This window comes from Lampetra fluviatilis, chromosome 14 (genome assembly GCF_964198595.1).
Source record: "Lampetra fluviatilis chromosome 14, kcLamFluv1.1, whole genome shotgun sequence".
NCBI lineage: Eukaryota > Metazoa > Chordata > Hyperoartia > Petromyzontiformes > Petromyzontidae > Lampetra > Lampetra fluviatilis.
Window position 1 is genome coordinate 11746123 of NC_136288.1, and position 17342 is coordinate 11763464.

The following is a 17342-nucleotide window of genomic DNA, read 5'->3' on the forward strand; positions in this document are numbered from 1 at the left end:
CATTAAAACGAAGAATAATAAATGTGTATTATTACGCTTGTCTAGCCAGGAAAGCCTCGCTGAGTCTCAAGACTCTTTTACATGAGGGTCCTGCCACGTTTTCGCAGGAGGAGGCAATGTTGATACGTGTAATCTACAATTGATAAATTTTCAGGTATTTTTTTAGACACCCAGTTGTCCATTACCAGTTACATTTGTATGTTATCTTTAGCTAAGGGAGAAAACCGGCGAACCCAGGTGAAACGAAGTCATTCCATGCTCAACAGGGGGAGAATATACAAACTCCACATATCAAATGCAGGCCCATTTTGCTGTGGGTAGAATCACTTGTGCCACGCCACCCTGCAACCCAAATCGAACAACTACATGGAGGTTGCAATGAAGAAAGTAACAAAATACAAAACTGAATGGGAGTCTGGCAAGGAGATACACATTCACCGACGTTATTCAGCGCGACAATTGAAGCTGGTTTCTGAAAATGAGGCTGGATAAATAAAGGCATAAATATAATTGGAGACAAATTTTGAGCCGTTTAATATTTGCCGATGTTTAATTGGTATGAATTTACCTGATTATGATACCTGGTACTAATTCAATTGCAGTTAACTTAATTACACTTCAAAATACGCATAGACAGTAAATGTCGTAATTTAAAAGAATTCCACGTTTGCATTGGGCAACAAATAAAATAAGCATGTGAATTTTTCGAGTTAAAGCTTTCGCGACTGCAGGGATTCATATTCTTGTTTCTTTCGGTAAAGTCACGTAGAAGGGAAACAATAAAATAATAAAAAATGAAACATTAAAATTCTCACGACGTTTCGATTGCAACACAAGCAATCGTCATCAGGCGTGACATCTTTCAGAAGTGCATGTGAGTACACAAAATATGTAAAAATAAGCTTTAATCCAAAATCCTGTGTGAAAAGGGTTGAGTTTATAACCCTGGGTTTGGTTGACACCTTGACAGGAAAACATCACCGCAATGGTTTATTCAGCGGCGCACGCTCATGACATCTTACGGAAAAAAACATTTGCTCCGAGGGGGAGAGAGAGAAAAAAGTTACAAAGAGCGATATTTATACCAAGTATTTGAGCGGAGGACGGTGGAGGAGTGGGCGCGGGTGATTATTGCACTGGCGCTCCGAGAAAAACCGACGACCTCCGTTTAATTCTCAACCACTGCTAACATCAGCGACGAGTGATATCTCAACTAGTCCAGGCCCTAACCCCCCCCCCCCGGCTGGCAATCTACCTCACCTACCCACGCTGAGAAGCAGCGCGTTAAGGTACGGGGGCGATCCATTTATAAACACCCCACTGATTTCTAATGACCCTCTTCTCAAGGGTTTATTGAGCATTGCGAAAGTGACGGCTCTGTGTCTTGTCAAGGGGAGAGTGTTTAAAAATGCATTGCGTGTATTGGGATTTGTGGGAGACATGCAGAGAGGCATTGAGATGAAATGTTTTTCCTATACATTCTACCCCCCCCTCCTCTATATGTTATTCGTGGGGTATCTCTAAACCGATCACCGGGTATAGTCACCCTCCCCCCCCCCATGACTTACACAATTTTAAACTGATAGATTGAATCGTTAGCTATAAACATTGTATAATTCGACTCGTGAAGACGCCCGCAGAAGTACGTTGGGAAAGCGGTCCAGCCCACGATAACTGTCCTTGAACTGTAACGGTTTTCATCTTCTTGGTTCTTTCGGTAAAGTCACGTAGAAGGGAAGTAATAAAATAAGAAAAAAATTAAACATAATAAAATAATTCTCACGACGTTTCGGCCACAACGCAAGCAGCCGTCCGCAGGTGAAGACCAGGTCTCCCCGACATACCTGGTTTTCACCTGAGGACGGCTGCTTGCGTTGTGGCCGAAACGTCGTGAGAATTATTTTATTATGTTTTTTTTATTACTTCCCTTCTACGTGACTTTACCGAAAGAACCAATGAGATGAATCCCTGCAGTCACGAAAGCTTTAAATCGAAACTGTAACGGTTATTCGAGACGAGGTTCTAAATCACAGCTAACCAACACCTCTTCCTTAGTTGATTTAAATGAACAACTCCCCGAGCAAAACGAGTTGATACGTAGCGGGAGTTTTAACATATCGCAGCGTCAAGGTTAAAGAGTGCTTGATTTATTGTTAAGTAGGCATGAATAACACAAGGAATAGTTTGACTGAAGGCACTTAAGCCGGACCATTAGTGAGATGCTTTTGACCCTCGTGCCGTCGTCGTGAGCTTTCAGACTCCGGAGAGCACGCGAGGCCCAGGGCTCGTTCACCAACAAGCCTGGCTTCGCGCTTGGCAAGCTCCTCAGACTCGGGCTCCGCGCACGTTTGCCGGAAATTACTCCGGTTAAGAAACGTTGCTGGCAAAGGTGGCACGGCTTTCTAGCAGCAGCCTGAACGCGCTGAGCGATTGGGGCTCTCGGAAAATCGTCACAGATGCCGCGTTGTCAATGTAAAATGACCACCTCATCAGCGGTCATTTTACTTGGGGGCGGGGGGGCGCCGGCCTGGTTTGCAGCAAGGCCTGTAGTTGTTTCGTACACGGCTGTATGTTTGAATTCAGACACAGACGTGAATGCTGATGCAAATTTCAAAGGTGGTTTTAATATTTTTTTTTATGTGGTGCGAAATCTTCTCTATTTACGGGACGTCTCGGAAGGGTTGAAGTGAGAGCCGTTAAAATTAGAACTGCTTGTTAAGGCCCCTATGGCCAGGATTTTCATTGGAACAACGCTTATTTTTTTACATGGCAATTACCATACCCAACGCACTGCCCATTAAAATATCCCAACTATGGACACGTGTTAGCAGTGACCTCAATGCCCATACAGTCATTAACGTTTCCTTCTTATTCCATGCGTCTTTGTATTTGCACCTCCGATTAGCACGGTTGGCTACGTAAGGTGCGACAGAAGTTTAACATACACACTGACATATGTATAAAAAATGTCAAATATATTCTGAGACGAAACTCATCCCAGCTCTGAGCCAGTGCTCCGGCAGTGGCTGCGTTTCTGAACAGGACAACCACTGTTAACCTGTACCACAAAGTGGTACTCATTTTATCGACCACACAGGAACGATGGGCTGAGTCAACCCCCAAACCCAGATTAGAACTCAGAACCTTCCATTTGTGAGCCGCTGGCTCAACCGCTGAGCCGCCCTGCCCAGTTATGGCTTTATATCGCAATTCATGTCCAGGTCTCGTATCCAAAGCACAACCTCAGTGTGGGGGGGAGGGGGAAGCAGAATGGAAGTCTTTATTGCCTTCGCTGAATGTGTCCGAAGTTCGCAGTGGTTCACAATGTCCTCCACGGTCTGATCAGGACACGGTTATTACAAACCATGGAACAGTTACAAACCATGGAACAGAAGAGGTGACATCACCGACACTTTACCCCATCGCTACGCGCCCTTTTGCCGTTCAACCAACTTTGCTTGTACCCATTTATACTGCTGGGTGGACAAGATGCGTTGGGGGTGGGGGGCGGCGTTTTAAGAAACCTGGCACCGTTGTTTCACCTCCCGTGTAGGAAAGATTTAATAGAACCGGCGACCTCTCGATTGCAAGTCCAGTATTAACCGTCGCACCACGGCAGCTCTGAACCATCGCATGTAAGACGTAAAAGTACTGAGCGCAGTCGGCAACAGGTGATGGGCGTCGTGATGATCATCTGCTTAATACGCGACTCGTCTCGTTCCGTGGATCCTCAATTTTGGACGTCCCAAAGTTGTCGCATTTGCATGATTGCCCCGAGTCTTTTCTATTCGTCAGCGTCGAATTACTCGCATAATTACCTGAACAAAATTACCCTGGGTGCTTTTCCCCGTGTCGCAGTGCCTCTGCCCTTGCGCTGCCAATTGATCGTCAGCTTTTATCCTTGTCCGACAGATTGCATGGCTATTTCAATCCCTGTCAGCATGCACACATTTCTGCACGCAGAAATAAACCTGTCACTTTGGCTGCTCGTCATCTGCGGAGGCAGTTTGTAAAGCTGGGAATAGCATGCTCTGTTGCAGAATAATAAAATCTTCGTCTTCCTGTCCGACGCACGGCCGCGCGAAGGATATTTTAAATGCGCGTGTGCGCACTTGTGCGGTCTAAAATATTGAGTTGTGTGTCCTTTTAAAGAAGGCTCATTTATTCTAGAAGTATGATGAAGCGGATGTTCATTTGGTTGCTGATGTTTTTGCGCATGTCGCTGGACACCTTTAAAGCGACATCACCCCATTTCAATGTTTCGATCTCAACACCCATTTATTCCAAAGTGGGAAAAGTTGACAAGAGGGGGGGGAAGAAGGAGATGATCCATCTTTTCCTATGCAGTGAAATCTACTTGAAAACTACGATTCTTGCGAAATCTGCAGTTGGACCAAGTAGCAATAGTACAGAGGGAAGGGAAAAGTCTGTGGCTGGGTCAGTTGTCAGAAACGGGGTCGGGCAGGCGGTGTTTGCGTTTATTTTATCCGGATGGTTTGATTTGTGTGGAGAAATTGATCATGAAATTGGTGATTGCTGAACATGGTGTAAATATTGGTGGAAGGAATGTTAACAAGACCAGATATGAAGTCGGGGGGGGGATAGGTATTGTGACGACGATCGCATGATCTGAACAGCCAATCGCAGAGGCTGCTGCGTATCATCACGCGAGAAGGGGGAGAAGTAATGCCTGGCGAGAAACATCAGGAGAGAAAAAGCTTCGGTTGCGAGCGAGTTAAGACGGCGCATTCACGCTTCACAACCTTAAGTTGCAAAGCGTTAATTTAAAAAATAATTGCTTTGCTTTTTGCTTCCTTATCTTCAAGGGCTGATGCGGAGACGAGACGCGGGAGCGATATGGTGTGTAAGTTAATGGAATGGTAACGGTGGGAGATTGAAACTAATGGCTGGCTGTGAGTGATACCCGTTGGTCCCAGGTTTTACCGAAATGCTTCCGCGCGATATGCGCACCGCCACTGGCTGTTTGTGCACCACGGCAGACTTGCTCAAGATGTTAGTTGTCTGGGCAGGCCCGACGCTCAAAGCCTCATTTCTCTCAGTGACAAGGTGACACTGCTTGGCCTTGCCAGCCTCTCCACATTTTCAGCTCAGCGGGGCGAGTGACGTCTTTATTCCTGACACCCCCACCGCTCACTTTATTTTTTTTCCCTTCCCAATTTAACCCAACAGTTCCCCGCCCCCACGGCCACGGAGTGCAAGTCTTCGCCGTTGCTCGTTGCTTTTGTCCCGCTGCGATTGTCTTCTCCAAACGATCGCCCCGGTGACTCTTCTCGTGTGTCGAACATCGCCCTCGGGTCACGCGAAATCATCGGAATTTGAAAACGGAGCCGGCGATGAGCTCGGCAACGCATTTTCTTGCCAGGAGTAAGCGGGAGAATGCGTTGCCTCATTGCGACTTGAGCCATCGGCAGGTTCTGCACCACTGAAAGTGCCTTCGCATTGCATCGGGCATGAAACCAGCAACTGCTGAGGCAACTCACGTTTTGTGTTAATGCTGCGAGTTTTCCCTCTGCCGCTGTGACGCGGTAATGTTAGCAACGCTCAACGTAGAATTCTCAATTGCTTTCTAAAGTGCGCCGTTCCCAGCTGAGAGCAGTTGCTTTGCCCTCGAGAAAAATAGAAACTGGTGGGGTTAATTGGGTAAAATTATGGCACGACCTGAAACCACGATTAAATCGCGCATGTCAAACCCACACAGCATAAGCACGTGAGCCATTTATTTGAATCGCGGATGTTCACTGTTACGTTCAGGCACGCAAATTGATGTGAGTGCAATTTTAGCAATGCACCAATTACTTTAATGTAATTGTGCAGACACTGTCCTGGCAAATTGTCAATAAATGCTTCTCGAATATTCACACAGCATTTGGACTTCTGAAAGAGGAGAGGTAGCGCAAGATATATGATTAACCACATCTGTAGCATATCCTCCATCCGTAAAGGGGCCATGATGTCATCTCGTGCACATGTGGCCTTTTATCCAGCAGTGGATTGACCATGGGGAGTTGCTCATCAAGAGAGAACAGTCCATTGCTCGAGACAAACGTGTATAACAATTAACTTTTAATTCGCTTTGTCGCTCACCAAAAATGAATCTGAATTTATTTAGATGTACTGTTCAGGGTGGTCCAGATGTCTGGTCGCCCCCATTTAATGGGCGCCACGGTGGCGAGATGTTAACTACCTCGTCTGGTATACAGGAGGTCCTGGGTTCTATCCCGACCCTTACGCCTGTATATTTGGAGTGTGCGCATGTTCTCCCTGTGGTTGCGTAGATTTTTTATCCGGGTCCTCCGGGAATTTTTCCCTCCACATTTAGAGACGTGCGTTGAGGGTTTTTGGCTGCTATAAATGTACACACGTGATGATAAGCCACTTCGTTGAGCTACATAGCTCGGTGGGCCTTACCTGGTCAAATAAAAACATCGTTTATAGTTTTAAAAGGTAGGTATGGGTGCAGCTTGGTAATTGCTTGAAATTGCCTGCAGAATAGAGCCTGCACGTGAAGGAGCTCTAGAAAACCCATTTAGATTGTATTTGGCCTACTCTTCCAGATGTTTTGTTGCCACTTTGCATTTATAGTCTGCAGACGATCTCTGTTCATGTTGTTGTTAAGCGTCGCCCCCTACCTCGGATGAGGAGCCAATGAAGCCGATGGATTTGTTGATTAATTTTGATACGTGGGTTCGAGAAACAAAGGCATAAATATTAATCGCGTAGAAAACGAACCGTCTCGGATTTCTTTTGACGACACCGCCATCGTAGCATCTGATGGAAATGAACCGCAGGCTCATCTGGAAGAACTCGGCCACGAAGGCTGAGAAGTTGGACCGGGCAATAAACGCGAGCGGTGCATAGGTCGCGTGCTAAACAATTGGAGATGTCAGTCATGGAGACACAAATTGGAAAGCGCAGCATTGCGTGTACCTGGGACAGCTGTTGAAGATGACAGGTGGGGATCAAAATAATGGGAAAGAGGTACGCGTTTGAAGATCTGAACCTGATAATGAGAAGTAACGTAGTAGTGTTCCTCAAGAAGAAAGTTTTTATTCGGCGTGGGAACTACCTTCTGCCCGATGTGGCTCAGAAACACGTTCGTTTGTGAAAATTACAGAGCAAAAGCTGAAAGTGCACAGAAGCGTGGAGAGATGCACGGCTGGAATTAGATTGACGGACAGGAAGAGGGACACGTGGATTAGAGGTCACACACAGGACTTGATTAAGACTGTGAAGAAAAGTAAGGGGGCTTTTGACGGGACACGTTTTTCTAAGGGACGATAGGATAGCCGACGGTCAAAGAAAAGTTGACGGAGTGGCAGCCACGGAGTCGAACGCCCCTGAGGGTTTACATCCACCGTGGAGATGGAGCGTCGAAATCGACTCGCGTACGGTTGCTCGGTGGATTGTTACATCGCGGAACTGAGAGATGTCGACAACTTTGAGAGACCATCCAGGAGTAGATCGATCATGGCTGAGGATGATGAAGCTTATATACAGGCACACGGCTGAACCAGCTGCTTTAAAAAAAAAGTAACAAAAACTTTAAAGTGAGCGTGGAGATGTTTTTTTGTTCTTTTCCAACTCGACATCGGACAAATAAAAAAGGTGCGATAGTACATTCTTATTGGTTCAGTTTGGAGCAATGGCAAGGGAGCTGACAGCCCGATTTTCCCACCGACACCTCACTTTGTCTTTTTCCGGGGAGATGGAAATCTGCTGCCAAGGGCTCCATCGCAGAATGGTGCTGCAGCTCCATACTATTAACATTCCTTGCCTTTATTAATGCTAACCCTACTCCCTCCCTTTGATGCTGCTAATCCTGCATAATGCACGGGCATAATATGACTTTGAAACCCCCTGCCCACCTCCTATGCATTCCACAAGTAGTGACTAATCCCATATCTGCATTTCCCATAAATATGCTAAATTCCTCTTGATATACAAATGCATTTGTCAAGGCGCTCTTCCCCCTCCAACCCAGCTTAAATATACGCTGCCAAGCCTGGTGGTGTTTCATTCAGACGCTGTCTTCCCGACAGACCTGTTCTTCACCTGAGGACGGCTGCTTGCGTTGTGGCCGAAACGTCGTGAGAATAATTTTATTATGTTTTATTTTTATTATTTTATTATTTCCCTTCTACGTGACTTGACCGAGAGAACCAAGAAGAAGAAGAATGGTGTTTGTCGCGGACGCGGCAACGCGGGAGCCTCGCCATGCCCGCAAAGCTGCCAGCGGCTGCCACTCACTGCAACCCGCGTCTTTGTCGTCATTGCACTCCACGTTGCTCAATTAGGATTTCATCCAATTTGGAAGGCCCTTGTCCGTGAAATGTTTTTTTTTTGGCTCAAGTTATTCAATCGCTGCTAATGTCGATAGTCGCGAGAAATGTTGGCACCTGTAATGTTTCCGTAAGGGCTGTACTTTCAGGAATTAATTAGCTTTTGTTTTTTCATCACACCATTCACCCCGTCTGACATGGATTGAAAAGAGAGCTTTCAATTGGTGGCCACTTATGATGCTGTGTGTATACTCCCTGGAAGGATACCGTTGATAAATGATAATAAAAGTATGGTCTAAATATTCATGATTTATAAATGTAAATAATTTAAACCAGGTGTGAGCTCATCAAAACTAAAAGTTTATCTTTCAAGCGAGAGACTGAGTTAATCAAACATTACCGGTTATAATTTACAACAATTGTTGAAAGCACAGTTAATTGAGTGAAAGGTCACATTTTAATTAAAAAAAGAAAGAGCAGACATTCCACTTAAAATCCGAATAAAAAAACGAGAGTAAAATAAAATTAAACAAAAATGTAACAATGCAAGTTAAATTGAAAATGATAATCGAATGTTACAAAAAACTACGTAAATTAAAATTACTCGAACAAAACAAAATGGTGATGTTCTTGTAAATAACAAGGCAATGTCACGTTGAAAAGACGAACCCACATCGATCCTCATAACCGTGGATTGATGTCCATAACGAAAGGTTTACATTTCTTCATTATTGACAACTTGCAGCTCAGCACACGGCAGATGCCTGCGCAGCGCGACTCACGACCTCCTCTTGATACCAAGATCCAGGATGGTCAGTCTGGAACGCCACCCCTCTGCACATTCGCAGCATCACCTCAATCGCCTCCTTCAAGAGACACTTAAAAACTCACCTCTACAACCACGTGCTTTCGAGCGACTCTGAGCTTGGCTCCGCGCCTCTGAGTCGCGGCGGTTACGTCCGCAAATTTGCCCGCGTTATACATTTAATTATTATTATTGTCTTTTGTGATCTTCAGGGGCGCCGCGGTGGTGAGGAGAGGTTATCTCCCTCGCCCGGTTAGCAGGAGATCGTGGGCTCGAACCTGACAATGCCTTTTGTATATTTGGAGTTGGCATGCTCTTCCTGTGGTGGTCACTTGGATTGTTCTCCGGGTTCCTCCAGCGTTTGCCCTACACATTGGCTGCTCCTATGAATTCCCACAAGTCGATGATGATGATATGAGCCACTTTAATGAGCTACCATGTGTGGCCAGGTCACCACTGAAAAATAGCGAATAGCTCAGTGGGCTTGAACTGGTAAATAAAATCGTACAGTTCAGCATTTCTCACGGAGAGAGTTTCGTACAACGGCTGACATTGTCCCACCAGCTGATTCGTTCCCTTCCTCTTCCCCCGATACTTTTTCACTCTGCAGGATCTTCTTCATCACATCTCCAGCTTGACCCTCGTAGGATATTGCCCCACGTTTGTCAGCCCCCGCATACGTCGACAGGAGACTTCTTTCGATTTAAAGCTTTCGTGACAGCAGGGATTCATCTGCTTGGTTCTTTCGGTAAAGTCACGTAGAATGGAAACAATAAAAATAATAAAAAACAAAACATAATAAAATAATTCTCACGACGTTTCGGCCACAACGCAAGCTTGCGTCGTGGCCGAAACGTGAGAATTATTTTATTATGTTTTATTTTATTATTTTGACTTTACCGAAAGAACCAAGAAGAGGAGACTTCTTGCTCTCAAATTCATCATTGAGGCGATGCTCATCTCCCGTTTACGGTCCTGAGCCAGTGGTGGAAATTCCCCATTCCTATGCTAGAGGCGAGTCTGTCCATGGGACAACCCCTGTTGACCGACGCCACAAAGTGGCACCCGCTTCGGCCACCTCGGGGGAACGATGGGTTGAGTGAGACCCCCAACCAGGGTTTGTACTTTCAACCTTCGTGTTTTGCGAGCCGCTTAGCTCGACCACTAAGCCACGTGGCTGGCTCCATTGATTCTCGTGCCCACATTCCACAAGTGCAGTTCACAAACACCACTCGAGTCACACGCATCTCCAGGTTTCCAAATCTTTTCCAATAAATTCCGTGTATTGGAATCAAAGTGGAAAGAAAAATGTATTGGAAGGGTTAACAAAAAAGGTATACGTTTCAGACTCGGTCTTCTCGACAGACCTGTTCTTCACCTGAGGACGACTGCTTGCGTTGTGGCCGAAACGTCGTGAGAATTATTTTATTATGTTTTATTCGTATTATTTTATTATTTCCATTCTACGTGACTTTACCGAAAGAACCAAGAAGAAGAAGGTATATGTTCTTCTTTGCATATGTTTTAAATGCGTTCACTGCACAGTTATAATCAGAAATGTGCTGTAAAATCATGCCCGAGGTTTTGCTGCACATGCTGGGGGCGAAACGTTGGACACCGTGCTGAATATCACGCGGTACGACACCGTAGAACTTTACAGCACAGCCACGACCATATTTACACCCAGGGGCGGGTAGGCAAATGCTTCTGCTGCTGCTGCTAATGATGATTTATTGGGCGACTCTATGGATTTTTGTTTTACACGTGTTTGTGATACACACGCCGGCACGTGCAATGAACCGGCGCTAGCCTCGCCACCGTCTCTCATTGCCCCCGACACCCTCTTTCCCCTACCATTGATTTAACTTCTATAATTATAATCGGTACATGCTTATCCGCACGAAACACGAATGTTTTACTCCCGCCGCTATTATTTGAGAGTTTAAAAGATCGTGCGTGTAACGCAACTTTCATTGCCGCCTCTAAACCAATTAAACACGATTGCCCCCTGATTGGGGTTATTTCATGTTGCAATGTGTAATCCCAATTGAGTAATTTGCAGGTCATTTTTCAGCATTGGGATGTTACAGTTAGGATTGAAAAATAAATTCTCTAGAACTGCTTTTTCGTCTTTAGTTTGCCGCCCTTCCCTCGCTACTTCGATTAGCACGGTTTGGCTACGTACGGCGCGAAAGAAGTCCAGCACACGTATGTACGTTGTATGTTTTTTTCTAGCTATGCGCGGAAAACGTAGAACCGGTAGGATAGCCATGCGGAGCCTCATACACACAGAAGGGTTCCTGAGCTGCGACTCAAACTCTGCCTTCTTGCTGTGCGCCGGTACAAGTGTTACGTATACCTGTGTATTCTGAACTTCTTTCGCGCCATACGTAGCCGACCGTGCTAGTCGGAGGTGCATGGGAAGGGAAACAAACTATAAAACACTAAAAGCAATTCTAAAGAAATTCGTTTTCAAACTAGATTTAAAAGTGCATAGCTCCAGTGGCTTCCTAATATCGGAATGAAGAGCGCTCCAGACGTCCACAGAAGCGCATCTGAAAGCGCGCGATGCGGTAAATGCCTTTGTTCGACGGTTAGCGGAAAGCCGCTGCTGCTGCGAGGATGACCGGGTTTCACGCGACGATGACTGACGCTCCTTGACGAGTGATCAGCAAGGCATTGTGGTCCATTTGTTGCCACTGTGCCGTGTATACAGATGCGTTGCGCGGGTGCCTCGCGCTCGCCTTCCTCCGGCCCACACCGCATCGCGTGCACGGCGCACGTCACTTTCATCAATCACGGCGCGGTGGCAGGGTGACCTATGGCAGAAACCGCTCCATTCAATATTCTTCTCCCTGTCAACGTGGGGTCCTTAGGCTTCTTACCATCTATGGGAATTCATTATCAGGCTTAATGGTGTCCAACCAAGTAAGGAAGTCACTGACAAGCGGAGCGTGCCCAGAGCTTCCCGGAGGCTCAGGGATGGAGGCCCTGGGCCGAATGCCACTTAGGGGACCCCCCCCCCTATTAATTCGTGACACGAGGCCTGACTGTGGGGCCCTCTATTGTGTGAAGCCTGGGGCAAATTGCCACTTATCCCACTTGTTTGCCCCCACCCTCCACTAACAAAGCTGCAGCATTGAAACGCCACCGAACGAGGCACAAAGGCACGTGACGGTCCCAATGCTCCGTCGATGCATTGAAGGATCTTTCCACTTGTCCCGAGCTTTTGACAGGCACCCTCAACCTTTAGCGGGCTGCTCGAGTTTCCCCGACCTGATCGCTTGCGTCACCCTAACCGTTTGAACGCGACTTACTTATTCATGTTCTAATCTCCGTCCTTTGCCACATGTGCACGTGTGACCACCCCCACTCCCGTATTGACCGCCACCCCTCCGTGTTTTTGCTCGAGTTTGCTTAACGGTGGATTGCCTCTTGGCTGGCCTCGCGGAAATCTACATCCGTTGAAACCTGTCAGGTCTTTCTTCCCCCCCCCCCGCCTCTGGCTGAGGTGCATGACTTATCCCTGATATACAGAGTTCAGCAAGATTCTAAATAGCTTCCTATTGATTCTCATTGATTGCAAGTCATCGATTTCAAGTCAGTGTTTTGTCACGCATTGTCAGCTGATGTTTAGTCAAATTTTTTTCATAATTTTGCACAGATTCCCTTGGAACGTTTTGGAATAATTGAGAATAATTTAAATATGTCTTTGAAGTCATGAACCATTTTAGCTGTGAGCGCAAAATGTTTAAAACATTTTCCTGCCAGTTAACGTGCAATAACATTTAAATAATTCCTTGCGGTCCCTTGAAACCCGCAGTTGCTGATGCGCTAGCCTTAAGGTACTTCGTATATATATATGCAACGGCTCATTTACATGCAGTGTGCAAAATACCACGTGAGTCAGTTTAACACATAGGCTTTCGTGACCAATATCATCCGTAATAAAGGTTTTGTTTTGGGTTAGATCGTGTGAATATAAAGTTGTTGTTAAAACCCGCCACCACCCGACACAGCCACTTAGTAAGGTTTGTGACTTAAACAAAACATGCCAAATCGTTACTTGTACAGCACAGCAGTGTGTTGGAGAGTAAACCCACAACATCTACAATTCGAGTACGACGTTTCGCCGGTCATTACAACGAGCATAATCAGGCGACAGCCAGATTTGTGGATAATGCGAGTGTTCACGTGGAGGAACTGTCCCCAGAATGCAACGGTGCAAGAAGCACAGTTAGTGCTATTGTGGCCAAGCAAAGCACTCCTGTGGACCACAGAGGAAACCAACCGTAGTCTTTGCACCCCTTTGACGGCGGCGGGATAAGCAAAACTGCACAAGCTCGTTCCTGCAGCGCTAGCTTCGTGGCTAGGACCCCTCGACGGGCGTGTCGGAATAAGTTGCGCAAAATAAGTGCGGCCTTCGGGGGTTCGGCGGCTTGTTTGTTGGGTTTAACGACACATTAATATTCTCGGTTCTTTCGGTAAAGTCACGTAGAAGGGAAATAATAAAATGATAAAGATATAAAACAATTAAATTCTCACGGCGTTTTGACTGAAACACAAGCAATCATCATCAGGTGTAAAATCCACAGCAAGAAATAATTTTTTCACATTTTCTTGCTGTGGATTTCACACCTGACGATGATTGCTTGTGTTGCAGTCGAAACGTCGTGAGAATTTAATTGTTTGATATTTTTATTATTTTATTATTTCCCTTCTCCGTGACTTTACCGAAAGAACCAAGAATATGAATCCCTGCAGTCACGAAAGCTTTAAATCAAGACACATTTATATTTACTCGATCTAACCCAGAAAAAAACCCGTATTATGGATGAGGATTTCTTCTCTCGACTTTTCGCACCGCCGCTACTCGGCGTGTGTCTGCACGTGTTGAAGATGCTCACGGTAGGAGTTGAAGATGCCCGTGGTAGTGTGTGGCTAAAAATCTGAACGACTTGTTTTACAAGTGGCTGAGTGGGGGGGGGGGGCGAACCTACTTGCTAAATAGCGTTAAAAAGCCTCTGCCGCATGTACAAACGAGTGACCTTCAATGCGTCACCTATGCCCAAGCAAGGATTAGAGTGTCACGGGTTTACATGACGCTAATTAGTGCTCGTTCGCCGGGGTCTATACTCATTTGCATTTAGAAGCACGTTTTGCACGTGATTTTTTTTTCGTAACTTTTTTCAAATGTATTTTGTGCCACCGAATTCCGCCGTAGAGTAAGTAATGAAGTGGCGTCTGAAGAGCCACACGGCGCTCTGCTCTGATCAGTATTCACACCGGGACGGGCGGCCGGGTCCTGGTTGGCTTTGTTGTTTCTCCTAATTAACTATAAAAATGCTAATTGGGCCTTTCTCCGCGGCTGCCAATGCAATTCAATTTTACACGCGGTCACACTTTTTCCCGCCAATAAAAAAGAATCCCGTAAAGGGCTGTGATCTCGGCGCGGTTTCGCACCGTTAATTAACCGTCTCACGTCAAATCGCCGAGATAAAATTGGCTCTCGGTGCCGGCCACCGTCAGGTTTTCGCTACCGGACGCACCCTGCAATGTGCTCATCTCCATATCATCAATATCGGGGAAAACCTGTTTGCGCTTCCTTGCAATTTACATACAAATTGTCTGGGCTTGCCACAACGTTGATGTTTTTGAGTCGTGTTTTTTCATCTGCTCTCTCTCCCCTCTCTCTCTCGCCCTTGCAGGATTACCCAGACGCACTGCTGGCCAATTACTACGTGAGTATGTACATGCGGAGCCACGCATCCAGGCCGCTTGAAAGCAATGGACGGGGTGGAGTTGGAAAGAATTGATAATAAATGCACAGCTATTTTGTTTATTTACCTCCCCCAATTTCAAGAACAACAACAACCGCAACAACGAACTCGAGTAACTGGGTTATAGATCCTCCGAGTGATCGACGTGAACTCCACGTGTGATCGTAGTGATAACCAGCGGTCACCTGACCTAGGGAGCGGGAGAGAGGCAGAAGAGAGGCAGAAGAGAGGCAGGATGGACAGAGAAAAACTCCTTTAAAAAAGTTTTTTAAAAACAACGGTTTTATTCACAACTTCGTTGAACTCACGGGTTGAGAAGTACGTCAATGATGCGGCGCCTGCTCATACATCAACGCCGACTTGAATTAATTGATTACTTTATAAATGAATGTGGTGTGAGGGTGCCCGTAACTCGTTCACATGGAGCAAGGCGCGCCTGAGACACGTGGCGCCTGCTTCTAGGGCAAGGCGATTCGAGAGTTTAGGGACCGTAGCAAATTAATTGATTAATTGATGCCGATTTTGATACAGGCATGCATTGTGTCACCGGATCTGAGTACGTGTGCAGAATTTGGAAAATGATTGGACAACAGGAAGTGGACTAACTTTTGATTACAAGATTTGACCACGACAAACATAGGGGTCAAGTTAAGTAAAACCGTTGAAAAAGAGCAACAAGAATCAGAATCGAGAATCTTTATTGATCGTGGAGGAATCCGATGAGCTATGAAGCTCTTCTTTTACAGATGTCCAATAGGGGCGGGTCAGAGAGTTATAACAGCAATCAATAAAAAAAAACACGAGATAAATGCAAAGTAGAATAAAGGTAAACAAATCATCTTGATTCTTTCGGTGAAGTCACGTAGAAGGGAAGTAATAAAATAATAAAAATAAAACATAATAAAAAATTATATTCTTTTATTTTATTATTTTATTATGTTTTATTTTTATTATTTTATTACTTCCCTTCTACGTGACTTTACCGAAAGAATCAAGAAGGTAAACAAATCACTTTTAAAAATATAACTAAACTCTTTCTGTTTTACTAGGCAAAGCCCACTGAGCTATTAGCTTATTTTTCACAAGCGACCCGGCCACAAGTGACAGCTCGATGAAGTGGCCGATCATCACCTGGAGGGTTTATAGCAGCAAATTAATCTCAAATAATCTCGACGCACGTGGATTCTAAATGTGGAGGGAAACACACCGGAGGACGTGGAGAGATTGGTGGGGAGCAAATCGACAAGAGGGCACCAAATCTTCAGTGTGCACCGCTGGTGATCCCTTGCGAGAGAGAGCCCTCATCCCGCCAGCTCTTCAATCGTAAACATATTCTGTGCACGTGTGTGAATGTGGAACTTCTTTTGCGCCGTGCGTAGCCGACCGTGCCAATCGGGAGGTGCGGCGGGAAGCGAACCGTTGACCTCAAGCGGGGAGTTGCGGCGGTGACGTCACGAGCGTGTTTTTTTTTTTGCGGAGCAGCTTGGTGCTTCACACTGTCGCAGTGACCCCGGCTCGGAGCTACCGCGTTCAGTGCGGGTGGCCTCGCTGATGAGAGAGAGAGAGAGAGCACGGCCCCGCAACTCCCCCCCCCTGCCCACCCCAGATACTCAGGGGGCCGGCTCCCTGTGTGGCTTTCGTGACGCGCGGTGCCGGATCGGCATATCCTGTATATTCTTACTGCGCGCACGTACAGGGTGTACGAGAAACGATCGTTGCCCTCTCAGTTCGTTTGCTGTTTTGGGAGCAAGTTCTAAGACGGCTAAAATGAAGGCGCGTCAACTCGCCGTTTAGGCTTCTGGATAGGCCGAACGAGTAAGTTGAAAGGAGCCCTGCTTTCGAAAATAGTTATCCTCCAAGTGCGTGCATTTAAAATCACATTTTCAAAATACATCTCGATCACTTTTTTAAAAATTCATATTCCACCTCTGTGCTCCAAAAGACTCGAGACATCCCCTTATTAGGAGTGGTCAGCTGACCACTTGGCAGCATCGAACGCCGATGGAAGAACAGTTGGGAGAATGCAAACATCATCCTAAATAAGCCCCTCATCCGAACATCCAATCACCACCACCACCGAACCATCCGGAAGCTCACCGCCCTCCTCCCTGCAAGCAGTGACACTGCTGCTGCCTCGCATGGTATCCGCCTCGCCGCAGTCTTCTCCTTGACAAATGGACAATAATAGGAATCTTGCCACACGTGACTGCGACGTGCGGGAACGGTGATGAACCACATCGTGAACTCGTGGTCAGCTGTATCAATCTAAGGGTCTCCTTGAGTCTGTGGGTCGCCACACATGCCACTACGGGCCTCCACGAATGATCAATGTTGCATTGCAATGATTTAGTTATCTCGCGACTGTCTACGTTTAATACATAGCTCCACTAATTGTGTTCCTACAAATGGTCCCACCGTTTCGAGGATGTCCGAAAGGTATATAATCTGCTCCCGGAG

General features: G+C 46.2%; 1 protein-coding gene across 2 annotated transcripts in view; it reads left to right on the forward strand.

Moving 5' to 3' along the window:
- Positions 1-17342, forward strand: part of MPV17 (mitochondrial inner membrane protein MPV17) — a 44245-nt gene that overhangs the window by 21925 nt on the left and 4978 nt on the right. For both annotated transcript variants that reach the window (XM_078862497.1, XM_078862496.1), the window contains one exon: positions 14814-14846. In XM_078862497.1, coding sequence (XP_078718623.1) covers positions 14814-14846 — 33 coding nt within the window. The remainder of the gene's footprint in view (positions 1-14813; positions 14847-17342) is intronic.